The sequence below is a fragment of the Gymnoscopelus braueri genome (genome assembly GCF_963280865.1).
Source record: "Gymnoscopelus braueri genome assembly, chromosome: 13".
Lineage (NCBI taxonomy): Eukaryota > Metazoa > Chordata > Actinopteri > Myctophiformes > Myctophidae > Gymnoscopelus > Gymnoscopelus braueri.
This window is the reverse complement of record NC_137615.1, coordinates 27323757-27340280: the sequence shown is the minus strand read 5'-3', so window position 1 is coordinate 27340280 and position 16524 is coordinate 27323757. Positions and strand designations below refer to the sequence as shown.

The 16524-nt window shown below is 44.4% G+C and overlaps 1 protein-coding gene across 2 annotated transcripts in view; it reads left to right on the top strand.

The window, feature by feature from the left end:
- The window catches only part of tnrc18 (trinucleotide repeat containing 18), a 58679-nt gene extending 47026 nt beyond the window's left edge, over window positions 1-11653 (top strand). For both annotated transcript variants that reach the window (XM_080446334.1, XM_080446333.1), the window contains exons 26-30: window positions 161-313; window positions 2204-4095; window positions 4704-4940; window positions 5833-5907; window positions 6781-11653. In XM_080446334.1, coding sequence (XP_080302460.1) covers window positions 161-313; window positions 2204-4095; window positions 4704-4940; window positions 5833-5907; window positions 6781-6987 — 2564 coding nt within the window. In that variant the 3' untranslated portion in view covers window positions 6988-11653. The remainder of the gene's footprint in view (window positions 1-160; window positions 314-2203; window positions 4096-4703; window positions 4941-5832; window positions 5908-6780) is intronic.
- Window positions 11654-16524: the final 4871 nt, after the last annotated feature.

Genomic DNA, 16524 nt, shown 5'->3' with positions numbered 1-16524 from the left:
GCATTTCATACAATAAAATGCAATACAATGCACTTTGCACTAAGTTGAAATTACTCGGATGAAAAGTATAATTTGAAAAGAATGAGACAGAATAAACAAAAAGATGAAACAATCTGTAGATCTTTATGTGAACCGTAATCCCGCCACCCTCTGCTTCCAGGTGCTGAGCCCTCCCCTGCACTGCTAGTGGCCAGCTGCTCCAGGAGGCGTGTCAGGAAATGTAGCAAAGAAGGCAAAGAGGCGGGACCAAAGCCAGAGGAAGCCGCTCCCAAGATCAAAGGCAAACCTGGCAGAAAACCCAAACCAAAACCTGGTGAGCCAATCGTTTTCTCCGTTCAGAAGCAGTGGGTCTTTTCAGTGTTATCATGCTGATACAGTTTCACTGTTTGGCATTACAAGTATTTTTCAGGAAGTTGTTTTTGCTCATCTACTTCGTAAAATGACACACAGTCCATTGGAATTTTAACTATTACTATTACAAAACATGACATTCTTGTCTAGTATTGTTACAAAATAACTCTTATATCCATAACACATTCCCTGCCAGACTTATTTCTGGCTGTGTTTGCCCACTGCCAGCGATTTAGTGTTTTTTATAACTTAAAAAAAATCACAATTATTTTTTTCCATTATGATCACAAGTGCAATCGTTTCTAAACACACAGGCGAGTCGTGCACGCCGCTCAAACAACAAACATTCCGATCGGGGCGGAGTCTCTCTCCTCCAGCCCAGTGTGAAAACACCATGTTTCGCTATGTAAACGGAAAACTCACTTACTTTTTTCACCTCGCCACAGACCTCGCTAAATCCCTTATGATCGCGTGTTCAACTGTTTGTAGACACACAGGGTAGTTGTGTGAGTGGCCCAGAGAAGAAATTTTCAATCGGCGACATTCCATTTTGCAGTAGTAGCAGTTTCAAAACAGCGTCGCTAAACGGAATTCCACAGCGGAGAAATGCAAAGCTGAGAAAAGACCGTTTTAGGGCGGGACCTAAACAGGAAGCGGACGGAAATCTTCGATTTGACGTATTTCCGTATCCGGGTGTGCTACAATGAAATGTGTCGTGGCGAGAGATGAAGGAACGTGAGATCTTGTTTTAAAAAAATCTTTTGCAAGATTACGTTTTTTACGTCAGTGGCAGATTTGGTAATTGGAAAAAAAATAGTTTTTTACGTCAGTGGCAGTGAATGAGTTAAATGGTTCAACCTGAGAACTAAGACAGGCTGAGCTAAATATGTAAAATCAATCAATTTTTTTACCACAAGAATAAAACGTAGCACTTTTAACCGAAGGTAGAAATTAAAATAAATCTAGTCCACACAGCGTGCGGAAGGAACTTCCAACATTTTTTCTTCTTTTTTTTCTTTTTTGAGTAATTCCTAGGGACCAGTAAAATACTGCTACTCCCACACAGGAGCCAAATGCATCTGCATAATGTAATAAAATAGAGATGGATTTGACATTTTTGGCTCTGCTGCTCATGGACTTTCTCTCCCCAGTATTTTACTGATCCATTTAAAACAATTGGCATTAGACATAGTGGTTGATGGATGTTGAAATTCTAAATTTGCTACCGATTGCATACAGTCAAAAGCCTAAGTATTGAGTCAGAAGGCTAAAGTTTGAATTTGCTGTTCCTTGCTTTCTTTAAAAAATAATGCAGTAATTATTCAGTGTAAAACATTATGGGCTTTCAGTATGGATTGTGTTCACCTTTTGCTATGAAATGCATATCACATGCAGATAGGATAAGTCCCTATCTTTTAATATCTTGGATAAAGAATAGAACCCACAGAAATAGTCTCAGGCTTAAAAAAGGCCCCTTTTATCCTTTATTACGCTCTTTGATGTCAGTTTCATGTCTAATGCAGTTTTGCCAAACATCCCCTGTTGTCGCACTACAGTGTTCAGGGAGCCTATTATTCTAGCTGTAATAACTGCCATGTTGCATGTCTGATTTGCTGACACTGGCCTTGTTTTTACTTGGTAAGCAATTCTTAAATGTGAGGTTTTTGTTTCCGATTTGTTGCTTGCTGATGTCTCTGTCTGTCGCAGTGTGCGAGGCAGTACACCACAGAAATCCTTAAGCCGCACAATGAAAGCGTTGCTGTATCCAGTGTAAACCCAGTTATAGTGTGTTTTGGCCAAACATAAAATAGAGGCATTAAACTTTGACTCTTTCCCCCTGCTCTTTTTCCAGAGACCTCAATGAACCCAGATGGCCGGGAGAAAGTTGATCCTCCAACCTCCTCCACCCAGCCCTCAGAGAGACCCCAGCCTGCAGCCAAGCCCGCCCAAGATAGGCCCTCCTCCGTTCAGAAATCGGCTCAGGAACGGCCCCTTTCAGCCTCCAGGCCTGCACCTGGAGCCCAGAACAAACTGCGCCGAAAGAACTCCTCCACAGCCACGACCACAAGCAGCCCTTCTCTCCAATCTACCCAAGCCCCTAGGAAGCCCTGCTCCACCCAGCCTCCTCCTTCTAAACCTGCCCGTACTCTCCCTCCATCCCTCTATCCCTCAACCTATGGCAAGGTCCTGACAGTAGATCTATACAGTGAGCCCAACCTAGGGACATACAACAGTCAGCGTAGAGAGAGGGACGGTAATAGCAGTAATGTGGGTCTTGGCAGTTCACTCAGTCCGACCACCAACAGACCAATGAATAGACCCACTATGCCAGCATCGTCCACCACATCAAAACCTTGTGGGGCGTCCACACCGAGGCCCACTTCCACCTCCACTCCAAAAACCAAACCTACTCCTGACCACCACAGTGGGTCCAGACCCGGCCTGAGCTCAGGGCTCACCCCCAGCCCAATCTCCAGGCTCCCCAGCTCATCAGCCAAACCCAACGCGGCACTGACCTCCAGATCGCCATCAACATCTGTTTCTTCATTATCGTCCTCATCCACCCCTCGGCCCAAACCCAAGCTTACGTCAGACCAGTTGTCCTCCACCCCGAGACCCAGACCCAGTCCAGGACCGGGTCCTATTTCCAGACCAAAGCCCAAGGCGACGCAGAGCGATCTGGGGTCGGGAGTAAGGCGGAAGCCCTCATCTGCAGAGCCTCTGGTCAAACTGGATCATGAAGGCGTGACTTCCCCCAAGACCAAGAAGACCAAGGCTCTGATGCTACTGGAGGGGCGGGGCATCAGACAAGACCACACCCCTATTCCCGTTCCCAGCACCACAGTCAATCCGAAGCCACTGAAGGCCAAGGTGAGACCTCCAGAGAGAGAGGCAGTCCCACCGGAGAAAGAACCTTCCTATAAGGCGCCGATGCTGGGTAAAGAGAAGGTGGAAAGCCGCGGAAGAGGCCAGGAGGGCAACAAGAGGGAGGAGCAGGGGAAAAAGGAAGAAAGGAAGGTGGTGGAGAAGAGAGAGGAGAGAAAGGTGAAGGAGCAGTCTCCAAGCAGCAGCAGCTCAGAGTCCGAGGAAGAAGGAGCGAAAGGGAAGATTAAGAAGAAGAAGAAATGCACCTCCAGCTGCTCGTCATCCTCATCCTCCTCCTCTGGCTCGTCCTCGTCTTCCTCCTCCTCATCCTCCTCCTCGTCCTCCTCATCCACCGATGACTCCTCCTGCAGCTCGGACGAGGAGAGGACTCCCACGCCTCCTCCTCCTCCTCCCCCAGCCACCTCCTCCTCTACCCCACCGCCGCCGCCGCCTCCTCCTCCTCCTCCGCCTCCTCCGGCGCAAGAGAAACGGAAAGAAGTGAAGGAGGAGGCCATAGAGGAGGTGAAGAAGGAGCCAGACATAAAGGAGACAAAGGAAGAGGAACCTTCTCCTTCTTCTCCTCCGTCCTCCTCCTCCCCTCCATCCTCTCCTGCACCTCCCACTCCTTCCTCGACCACCAAGCCTGCGAAACCTGCCACCGGGAAGGGCTCGGGCCAGAGGGGCCGTCCTCCCAAGCCGAAGCCCAGCGGAGGAGGTGAGGGGAAGGTGGGGCGACCCAAGAAGAAAGAGGGGGTGCACATGCCCACCACCAAGGAGCTGGCCAAGCGCCAGAGGCTTCCCAGTGTGGAGAACAGGCCCAAAATATCAGCCTTCCTTCCGGCCAGACAGCTCTGGAAGTGGTTCGGTAAACCCACACAGGTGAGGAAAACCTTCCGAAACACACGGTGACACATGCTCACGCACGGCCTGTTTAACCCAATAAAACAGGGTTCGATTTTAACCAATTTAACCATTATTTTATACTTTGGCTATTCAAAAATAGCAGAAATACAAGCTCATGGCACTGCACAGAGTGCCGCACTATGAGCTTGTAGATCTGCAATTTTTTTTAAAATCGTAAAGATTTGCGCAAATCTCCGAATAAATATATATTTTTTTTAAAGCGATTTTTTTTACTCAAATCTTTGCTTCTGGGGGTCCCTAGAACAACATATTTTGAGATGGGGGTCCGCGGCCAAATACATGTGATTTTGGGGGCCCTTGACATGAAAAAGTTTGAGAACCACTGATATAGCAACATAAGTTTTTTCAAAAAAACTGTTAGAAAACATTTGTAGAATCCCCAAAAGCAAAGATTTAAGTTACAAATGTTCGCTTTAAAAAAAATATATATATATTCAAAGATTTGCACAAATGTTCACGATTTTTTAATAGCCCAAAGAAATCAAAAGAATTACACAGATGGGTTCCCGGTCTTAATGGATTAACAGTCTGACACATGTGTGTTCTCTTTCCCCTCACCATAGCGGCGTGGTATGAAGGGCAAGGCTAAGAAACTCTTCTACAAGGCCATCGTACGCGGGCGGGAAATGATCCGCATCGGCGACTGTGCGGTTTTCCTGTCTGCGGGCCGGCCAAACCTGCCCTTCATCGGACGCATCCAGAGCATGTGGGAGTCGTGGGGCAGCAACATGGTGGTCCGGGTCAACTGGTTCTACCACCCAGAGGAGACCAATCCCGGCAAGAAACTCACTGACAAAAAGGTAGCCATCCTTCGTTTGACTTCATAAATTGTTCAAATTCTAACCTTGATATTGTCACTGACTCGCTGTCGGGTTACTTTTCAGGAAATGTAAAAAAAAACGGCAAAAGCGAAACAGTTTTGCAATGGAGCCAATGTAGTTATTATTCATCACAGGCACTTTGGATAATAGCATCATATCCCGGATCAAAAGCTATTTTAATACTTTTCTTTGGTTTCGGGGTAGCTCAGTCGGTAGAGCACTCGCTTTTCGGCCACAAGGACATGGGGTTCGATCCCGGGTACCGCCAACTCAGCGTGTGAGTAGCACGGCGACCCAGGGGTCTAGCGCATTGTGAAACGGGGATAGACTCCTGCGCTCTGGCTGATACCGACAATAAGCCTCTCCGACCTACTACTACTACTAAACACAGTATTTTTAAAGCCCATAGACACACTTAACCACTTTCAATCTGGCGTCCCTATTTTGGATATTAAGAAATTAATTATATATTTTTTTAAATAGCAGAAATAATAGATCTACGAGCTCACAGCATGTCACATTGTGGCGATTTGTGAGCTTGTAGATCGGAATTATTCTCTACTTTTGCACAACGCTCTTACGAAGAAGTATAAAACAGCGCGGTCACTTATGAAAAAAACATCAAATGATTAAATTAGGTGATACAAAGGTTCTGCTTGACAGCGATGATAGAGTAAGCTACAGTAATGTATGCATGCCGTTTGATACCAGGCTCCTTTGTGCCTTATTGAAATACGGCATTAAAGTCATCATTTATAGAAGTTAATCAACCCAGACGCTGCTGTAAGTCTGAAAGGCAGCACTTGGATAGATTACAGGTAAAGAAGATCTGTGTCCTGAGAGCAGTTTCTCACTGTTGTCTTCTTGATAGAACTGGGATCAGATGTGTGGCCAGTCATTACCTGCAGCTCTGCAGTCCTCTATCCAGAGAAAAGACTTCATGGAGGTGAGAAAAAAAAACTGCAACATATAAGTTATACCAGTAAGTGCTGCCCGAATGTCTCCTTCTCTCTTTTTCAAAGCATTTCTCCGTACCCATAATTTCATACATGTATACTTTGAGGTTTTCAGACAGCTCAAGATTAAACGGCTCCGTTCACTTACTATAGTCGTCCAAGGATGAACTGGAAAGAGAGAGAGATTCACTCACTATGCCTGTTTGTGTTTCCACTTCAAGGTAGCAATTGTTCCAATATGGATGTAGGGTTTTTTCTGATAGGATAGTGAATATAATGTAAATACAATTTTAAAAGTTAAACTTTCTGAGTAATCGCAGTCAGGTTCAAGTAGAAAGTACCTCATATTCTTAGCGTATTTAGCATAATATAAAGTCATAATGTGTAACTTTTTCAATTAGACAAAATATATTTTTGACATAATCTTTCATTGGTATGTTTTTACAATAGCCGTTTCACATACGGTAAACGTGTTTTCACTCATGCCAAAATGACGCGGGCACTGGAAATGTATTTATTTATGTATTTTAAGGAAATATATACTGTTTCTGAAAACGTTCCAAAATATCTTCGGCACTGGGACTCTGCAGCATTCATTTTGGGGCTGTACTTAGTGGTTTTGTTATGAACTGAATTCTGGGAATCGCAGAACTACCAGAGGTGTCGCCAAAAAGACTACGAAAATGTATATTACGCAGTATGACTTTAAATATGTTTCTGTGATTTAGATGCAGATTCATGCAGATGTTGTTCTGTGATATTAATAATGGCAGGTGAATTGTAAACCCTGGTTGGGTGAGAGGGTGACGTTACCGCTGTCTGGTGCGTCTGTTAATAAAACGTTTGTTCTCTCCCTGACACAGCGTGCCCTGTACCAGTCATCCCACAGCGATGAAAATGACGTGCAGACCGTCAGCCATAAGTGCCTGGTAGTGAGCGTGGAGGAATACGAACAGATGACCCACACGCGGCGCTACGCTGACAGCGAGGATCTCTACTACCTGGCCGGCACATACGAACCCACCACCGGCATGATCTTCAACACCGACGGAGTTCCTGTCATCTGCTGAACACATGTACACACACACACATGTGCGCGTGGACACAATAACATCCTCCAGTGTTAATTCAACCCGGAGGATTTTGAAGTGTACACACACAACCAACATGGGAACAGATAACGAGTCAAGTGAATCCAAAGCCCGACTGAAACAATGGACCTCCCTATGAGTTGACAAAAGCGAGCCCGGACCCACAGCCTTTTACAATTGACTAGTCATTTGATGACTTTTAATTCAAGATGGATCCTGCACACCAAGACTCACTCCACGGATGATAATAATTAAGTTAATTCTGTACATTCTGTATGAGTTGTCAACATTGAACAAATACTGCAGACGGGAGACACTACAGACAGTATTATAAGGACAAATGTCTCCTAAGACATACAGACATAAATTCATGCACACATATACAGCATATGTATCTCTTGTGCACAATGCACTTGGCAAAAATCAAGATTTCTGTGAAAGGGTTTGTGTTTTTCCTCTGGAGCACTTCTGTCATTTTACATGTTAATACCACACTTACATCCAGAAACACAACCAGATGCACATACTCCTACACAGAGACACTTGTAAATACTCACTCCTGTAGATTACACACACACACACACACACACACACACACACACACACACACACACACACACACACACACACACACACACACACACACTCACACTCACACTCACACTCAGATATATGAATTAGATGAACACACAAGTGTTTTATTTTCATGTAATAGATTTATGTGAGAGTAATCTTTTTGTAAAAGGTAAAAGAAAAGAAGCTTTAACGAACTGTGAATGAGCGTTAAAAGAGACAGGGGAGTCTGTCCGTCCCCTTACGCTGAATTCCCACCACCAGCAGCAGCGATTTCTGTCGCTTCCCTCGTTCGCAAAATGCAATAAAACGGGTGTGACCAAGGTATGAATGACACCCTAAATAAGCTAGTTGTGGTCCAGCTCCCAGGCAGGCATGAGATGTACAGACACTCGTCGCTGGCAGCTTGTTTGTAAATGACCTGTAAATTTTATGTAAGAAATAGGCCATGCAGTTGCTCAGTCTTGATTCATTTCACATCTGCAACTGCTAGTTTAAAACTTAGTTTGTTCCATTTCTGTCCATCTCAAGTGGTGTTGAGTGTGTGCCGCTAGTATACACATGCTTCTGAGTACGGCACACTTCTGGTTCGGCTGCCGCTCTTTCTCACCACAAAGTGGCAGCGTCAAAGTTGAACCTTTCTCAATTTTTGCTGGCTCCGCCTCCTGGAGCAGTGGGGAAAGCGGTGGTCGCTCTTCTACATGGACGATGCATTGAAACGCTTCTGGTGTGAATTCAGCGTTAGGTCGTCCCCAGCAGGACGGATGGCGGGACGGACGTGCTGCGGACATATTATAACATTGTGCTAATGACGTTGCCGTGGTGATCTTAGTCATGTTGCAGTAATATATACATGTGTCTACAAAACAGCAGAAGAGATAGAGAGGCAAGAAGTAAGAGAGAGAGAAAAAGGATGGGAGGGAGAAAGAGAACGAGAGATACCTTCCATTGCTATTCAAAGGAGAGCACATAGACCCCCTTGTTTCTCCCTCCCTTCCATCTTGATTCTGTTTGACAATCCCTGCCCAGGCAGACTATCTGCCTGTATGCTACTAACACTTTCTGACTCCCTCAGAGACTCAGGCTAAAGAGAGAGGAAGGTATCATTGTACTACTCTTAATAGCACGTCCTGTTTTCATCTTTTGAGTTCCTCGTGAAGGTGTATTCGATTTTGCAGGCATTGCAAGATGCATCAAGGCCAGTAGTGGTACATTCTGTGGAACCTGCCACCAGTAGATACACTGGTTCAATGCAGCATAGAAATGGAATGAACAAAAGGCTGGGTTTGGTTTGATTACTATCTGCCCATCTAACATACCATCTGGCCAATGACTGCAATGTCGGCAATATGGAACACATCTTGTGTCCTGTTGTTTTTCTTTTTTTTTAATGGGTGTCCATCTCACCCCTTTCTCACCTCCAAGCAATCAGTTGTGTCTTTGACACGAACGCACTTTGTATCGACCAATCGCCAGACGTTACGGCAGAGGAGAGTCTGTGACTCGAGTCGGGAGTCTTGTATGTCTTCCTAGAGTGATTTCTAACCCCTCCCCCTCTGTTGTCATCGACTCTCCTTTACCGTTCATGCCAGCAATGTCCTTTGCTCTTTCATGTACACACACACACATACACATACTGTACATATTTACCATGTCCCATTCACAAGCTTGGCCCTCTTAGCTGCTTTTTGATTTAATGTGCCTAATTTGACTGTTTTTTTTTAATAGGGGGTGACTGTTGAATGTTGTGCTCAGGGTTGAGCGTTAGGGCGGCCTTACTCCCCCAGGCCTTATCATGAAGATTCACCAAATCTCCTAGTTCCCACCCTATTAGCCTTATTCACACGGCAGCCATTTTGACATCATACTTGTGGGAAGTGGGAAACCCCACCGTGAGAATATGGTCAATTGCCACTATCAGCTTTTTTCTCTGATTAGTGCAGGGTAGAAGAGAGGTTGATCTGATTGGTATTTTGCCCCGTTTGGCTACTTTGGGATACGCCTTTTATCTTCCAGAATTGTATTTTACTCAACTCTTATGTTCCTGAGCTCTTAACCCCACTTAGCATTACACTATTGTGTATAGAGTGTTTACCACATTATGTCAGTATGTATCTACAGTATAGATATTGATATATATAGAGGTATATCTGTGATGATCGTGTTTATTTTCTTATGTCTCATACCACATTGCCCTGTCTCTGTCTTCTGCAGAGACTGAAGATTGTCTTGTTGATATTCAATAGGTTTTAATATTTTCTACTCTCTTGAGATCGTTCGGTCTTGTCTGATTATGTCCAATTATATTAGGTTATATTGTATTTTTATTCACTCTGAGTCATTTAATGTCTGGAGGAGGATTCTTGATGTTGACAGCTGAGCTACATTTTTCGTACAGACACGATGGCTGTTTTTAAGAGTCAACCATCTTAGTAGTATTTTAACATTTAGTGGTCATACTTATATATTTAAAAGTTGATAGGCACCCTGTAAATGGAATTTAGATGATTTGCTGCTAGACTGAGTTTTGGGAGCCCATATTATTTGGTCTTAACCAGGCATAGTTTGACTATATCTGTTTCTGATATTATGGTATTAATACCAACCCATTTGATTGACAGGTGGCAGAAAATCCTATCTGCTACAGTCCCCCTATTCTCCGAAGCTGCTGCTCTTGTTTAATGCTCCCCATGGGCTGACTGACTCCCGACTCCAGATTGTTGCCTGAAACTCACGTTTCTGTAGACAATCTCACATTGACAATCAATGCATTGATTGGCTGGAATAGTTTTGAGTGACAGACGAGCCAAAATGGATCTCGGGTTGGGATCTTGAGTCCAGGAGTAGAATGGATATACAGGTTGTTCTGGTGGTGCAGAGTGAACAGGTTAAAGTGGCCGTTAATGAATGTTTGTTTACCCCTAGAGCTGCTCAAGCACTTTTCTCCTCTGTGTGTGTACGTGTGTTGGTATGTAAGACGGATAAGTGATTATCCCCCGCTATTACCACACATGCACACAGACAACGCATACGTTTCTATCCTGTTGAGGGGCGCTTTATTGCCTTCCAGTCTCTATTTGCCCCTCTTTCTCCGTCCAAAGCCCAGCCTTAGGCCTTCATACAGGGTCCAACATGCACACACACATCATGCGCTCATACACAGCCACACGTATTCCCAACGTCCCCCTCACTTTCGTTTGGTGTCATATGTTTTGAGAGCCTGACTTTCTGTGTACGCATATTTCTGTTGTTTGTCACTGTTTGATACGTTTCCCCTGTTGCTAGTGTTTTGATTTTGCTATAAAGGAAAACAAAGTTTTTATCATATGTTCTGTTTTTGCATGTTCGTCCTTCTGTCATCATTGTGTTTTGTTTTGGGTCCTTAAAAAGAATTGTTTGATTTTTATTTCATACATCCCGTTTCCTTGCTTCCCCTCTCTGAACAATCGTCCACGCCTCTCAAGCAATACACTTTAAAATTGTGAGTGTTAATTTAACTCTGAGAGTGCACAAATGTAACCAAATGGACCCGTACACTCTCAGAGTAACAAAATGGATAAATTAACACCAAGGATCTTACTGTGTGCTGCTGACAAGGCACTGGGAGTTAGCTGCTAGAGAGAGAGAGGAATGGGAGAGAGAGAGAATGGAAAAGAGAGAGAGAGAGATGTGGACTGGAGACTGGTTCTTCGTCTGCTGTTCCTTCAATAAATATCGTTATTGTCCTGTTACAGAAAAAAAAAGATTATTTTAAAAATGAATAGAAAAATCATCTAAGTTTTGTAAATGATCCTTCACCAGGGGAGAGATGGGAAGGGGGAAAAGCTATCAGAATATCATTTGTAAACACGTCAAATCTTGCAAAAGAATACATTTTAGAGATGAAAACTGCAACCAGATATATTCTGTTGTTCTAATCTATACTATTATGTGTAAGAAACTGTTTTCACTGTTATACTTTTTTTTCTTTTTTTTTTTTTTACAGACTGCAACCAAGTTTATCAGTGTTTCTTTTTGACCGTTTTAGTAACTCAATATTTTATAGTTAATCAATAAACAGGTGGAACTGTAATTTTTGGTCTTGTGCATTTCTGCCTGGTTCTCCTTTTTTGATTTTGATACCTCTGTGTTCTCTCTGGGGTTTTCTTTTCCTATACTGAGCGTCAACTATTTACTTCAGTCATGAATATTAATACAGACAGCAGGAATTTACCCAATTCTTCCTCTTTCAATTTCCATCTTGTTTTAACATGGTTCAACTACTCTGGTTTCGTCTGCTTCTTTTTCTCATTTATTTTTGTCCTAACACCTTACTACTTTCATAAGTGCAAAAGTATCATTTTTACCTGTTATCTAGTTCAGCCAGTGCTGAGATCGTATCAACCAACCAACTGCTTGCTTGGTTTTCACCTCACCGATGTCAGCTGCCATATTTTCCAAAAAGTACTTCACTTAAAAGTTTGTCTGTGCTCAGTTTCTACTGGATACATTTTTGTTGTCAGGGCGACCTGTCCCTTTAATCACAAGTGGGCTCCATCAGGACTCCATTTTGGCAGGCCAGTAATGAAGCTGCTGCTTGTGATAAAATGGAGGAAAGTTCAGCTTCCTCTGCTCAGCTACACAGCTGACCACAGGAGACACATTTTCCACTGCTGACCGTTCATGGCTCTGCCCTCAAAGAGCTGGCGCAGGACGAAGTGTGTGTGCATGTGTGTGTGTGTGTGTGTGTGTGTGTGTGTGTGTGTGCGCGCGTGCATGTGTTCTGCAAGACTGTCGACCTCTGTGTCCCTGTGTGTGTGTGTGTGTGTGTGTGTGTGTGTGTGTCCATCCTCTGTATGGCTGCCTGCTTGCCTTTGCGTTGGTGTGTGTTCTGTGTGCCTTTGAATTCCTGTGTGTCCGAGTGTAATTAAATCTTTGCTGACGTGAAGTTGGTGTGTGTGTGTTCCTGTTTCAAGATGAGAGCAGCAGTCAGGGGTTGTGCTGCCTCTCTGGTTCCCCAAAGCAACAACATCAGCATAACATCAGAAACCCACTGGGAACTTCCCCTGCCGGGGAGAGAGACACACACACACCACATCACATAAACACGCATAAGCATGAAAAATACATGTACACACAGGTAGACACACACACACACACACACACACACACACACACACACACACACACACACACACACACACACACACACACACACACACTGTATATACAGGTAACCTACACAAAGTCACACTCAGGCACACACGGATATTATCTACTGACATGTATTTATTCTGTAAACTGGAAGACAGACTTGCACAAGCAGCGCTGACACATTGACTCAGCCTGCCTCAGCAGCATCACACACACCCTCCTGTGGGTGTGTCAATATCTGCTGCTGTCATTGGCCGGCATCAAGGGAACAGATGCATCTCATTGGCTGAGACATCATTGCAGCTTGAGCACAGTGTGCAGAGGGAACTGAGACGGGTGTGTGATGGAGGGATATAGGTGTGTGTGTGTGTGTGTGTGTGTGTGTGTGTGTGTGTGTGTGTGTGTGTGTGTGTGTGTGTGTGTGTGTTCAAGCTCAGTTCATTAATGTTGAATTCTCCCAGCCCTCTCTTTCTCTCAGCAGTCTCCCAGGCAGCTGTGGGTCTATAATATAAAGGGTGTTTTCGCTCACAACACACACACACACACACACACACACACACACACACACACACACACACACACACACACACATACTGGTTTCCCAGGAGATAGGTATCTGAGTGAGGGGGCGTTCAAATGCACAGCGAGCACAAACACTTTGAAAGGCTTGTTATTCAGACTGTGGTCTGCTCTGAGACATTTAGAACCATGTGTTTGTCCCCCAACTGTTCTATGTCAAAGACGCATAGAGGGAGGTAGAGGAAGGCAGGCTTTCCCTTCATCTTATCCCATTCTTTCCTCCCTCTCTCTATTAGATTTAGCTACTTAACTTACTTTCTGTCTTTCTTTCCGTCTCTCATCATTCTCACCCGTGTCATTCCAGGTCTGTTTTCCTCATCACTACAGCTGTCATGGCCGCCAGAACAGCCAGCTGCCCTGGGCTCTAAGCCTGAAGGGGAAGGGCCAGAGAAGACACTTCACAAACTCTCATGGCCTTACTTGTCCATATCTCGCTCCCTCCCTCCCTCCTCCCTCCCTCCCCCCCTCTCTCTCTCTCTCTCTCTCCCTCTCTCTCTCTCTCTCTCTCATCCCATCTTTCCATCTATCTCTTTCCTATATTTCCATCTCTCTCTATCGCATCCTTCCATCTCTCTGTCTCTCCTGCAGTTTCCTTCCTTCTCACATTCTGTCTCCCTCTCTCTGCCACAGGTATTTTGTCATCATAACTACTTTCTTCCCCAGGTGTCATTTGATCTCCTGTGTCTTTTAGTAAATTTGAATTCAGCACAATCCAGCTTCACAAATATTAGTTCAGAATGAGATCACACATGGAGGACTCTGTCCTCTGTAAGGACATTTTTCAGGTCTCTTTGTGTGAAAGGGTAATATTCATGGCGAAGAAAGATTTTTAGAGCGACGGTTACAATTAGCAAAGGATTCAGGTTTGGTTCAGATTTAGGATTAGGCACTTAGGGATAAGTTTAGGGGTTGGGGCTGCGGTTGGGGTTAGGTTTAGGTTTAGGGTTATGGGTTAGGTTTTTGGTTGGGATTAGTGTTGGGAATCTTGGGACCAGGGGTAAAAATGGCAAAGACAATTATAGAAAATTGTATTTTCCATTAAACATTCCTTTTGATTTCCCCACAGGTACATACTGTAGATATATATGCAAATGTGTGTGTGTGTGTGTGTGTGTGTGTGTGTGTGTGTGTGTGTGTGTGTGTGTGTGTGTGTGTGTGTGTGTGTGTGTGTGTGTGTGTGTGTGTGTGTGTGTGTGTGTGTGTGTGTGTGTGTGCGTGCGTGCGTGCGTGTGTGACAAGTACACATGCCTGAAATACAAAGACTCTGATGTTTCATTCATTATGTTGTCCACATGAATAATGGATAGCTAATTGAAATGCAGTAGGTAGGTATACTCAGGCACACACACACACACACACACACACACACACACACACACACACACACACACACACACTCACACACACTTTTATTGCTATCCCCGTGGGAACGTCAAAAGTAATTTACCTTTTTTGTGCGGCATTTTGCTATGAATGAGATATGGAGGGAGTTAGTGGGCAAACATTGGTGTGGAAGATGCCATTGTCATCTAACTAGAAGGAATGCGAGCACATAACTACATAACTACAGTCAAACAAACTGAAGGTAAACTTGCCGGGGTGCACGGCTCCAGAAATCCAACAAAAAAAGATTGATGCCAGCATTCACGTTGTGTCCCTTGGGTACTTTTTGTTTTTGATTTTAAAAGAGGCAATAAGGACACGTTTTGGCTCTATGCCTTCATCAGCTAACGAATGGATTAGCTGATGATGGCATAGAGCCGAAACGTGTGATGACGTTCTCAGTGATGGAGCCTGGATTATGGACCACCTCAGCAGACCACAGTCTGTAGGGCAGCCTGTCAGATGTGCTGGTGAGCAAGAGTGGTGCTCCCCAAGGAACTGTGCTGTCACCTTTCCTGTCCAACTTTTAGAACATGTCCAATTTATGCTTCAACTTGAGTACATGCCATCTAGAGACGTTCTCTGGTGACTCTCCCATTCATTGTCAGCTGCATCACGGGATGACAAGGGGTGCAGAGCCCTGGTTGAGAGCTTTGTTGGGTGATGTGATAACAATCACCTCCAGCTCACCTTCGCGAAGACCAAGGAGCTAGCGGTGCACTTACTGCACTATCTTCCAAAACAAGTTCTATATAAATATATATTCCTAGCTTGCTATGCTCTGGGATGTCAAAAGAAAAAGGACAACATTAAAGCAAACATCAAAAAGTGCCACATGGACCTTAACACCTGGGAAGACACAGCAACCAACAAGGAGACCTGAAGAAGATTTGCCCATGAAGGTGCAGCACTGTATAATAATGACTCTTTAATAATGATTCAGAAAGGAGAGAGCCACTACATGTACCAAAACCCAAACCCACTACCACCACGACTCACCCGTGTTCACACTGCACCAAAATACGTATGCAGCTCACCGGCTCCAGGATCAGCCTTTTTGCCCAAGACCAAGAAGAAGGACAGTCACACTCGACCCAGAGTGACCGCTGATGATGACCGGCGAAGAAAGAAGAGGCCCCCAACCCGCATCACCATCCATGGGGAGATGGTAGACACCTACAGGTTCCTGGGAGTACACATGAACAATAAACTGGACTGACATCCACATCTCTGAGGCCCTCTATAGGAAGGGACAGAGCAGGCTGTTCTTCCTGAGGAGGCTCAGGTCCTTCAACAGTCCTGTGCAACATCAACACAGGATATGCCACAAACTGAACAAGCTGGTGAGGAAGGCTAGCTCCGTATTTTGAAATTAACTGGACGATCTGGAGGTGGTTATGGAGCGGAGGATGAGGAGGAAGCTTGATGCTGTCCTGAAGAGCCCCTCCCATCCCCTCTATGATGAGCTATAACGAAGATGTTGTTGCATGTTCAGCCACAGAATCTTCCACTGTTACACACACTTGCACATAGACTAGGATATACTTTGCCAAACTTTGCCAGATGCCTGTTGGATAACTGTTCATATGTTCACTGGCGATATAGCGATAGACATGATTATATCAATTCATTTTACATTTGTATTTATTGATCAAGTATGTATTTCATATGCTCATTCAGGATCCAGTGCAGGATCTAATGCCGGCAGCTCAGTTTTATTTATTCTTATTTATCTTGGTTTGGTTCTTGACTCTTACCTGTTATCTCTACCCATGTTTTATTCTTACTGCCGCTGTTGCTGCTATGACACCTGAATTTCCCTTCAGGGATCAATAAAAGTTTTTATTA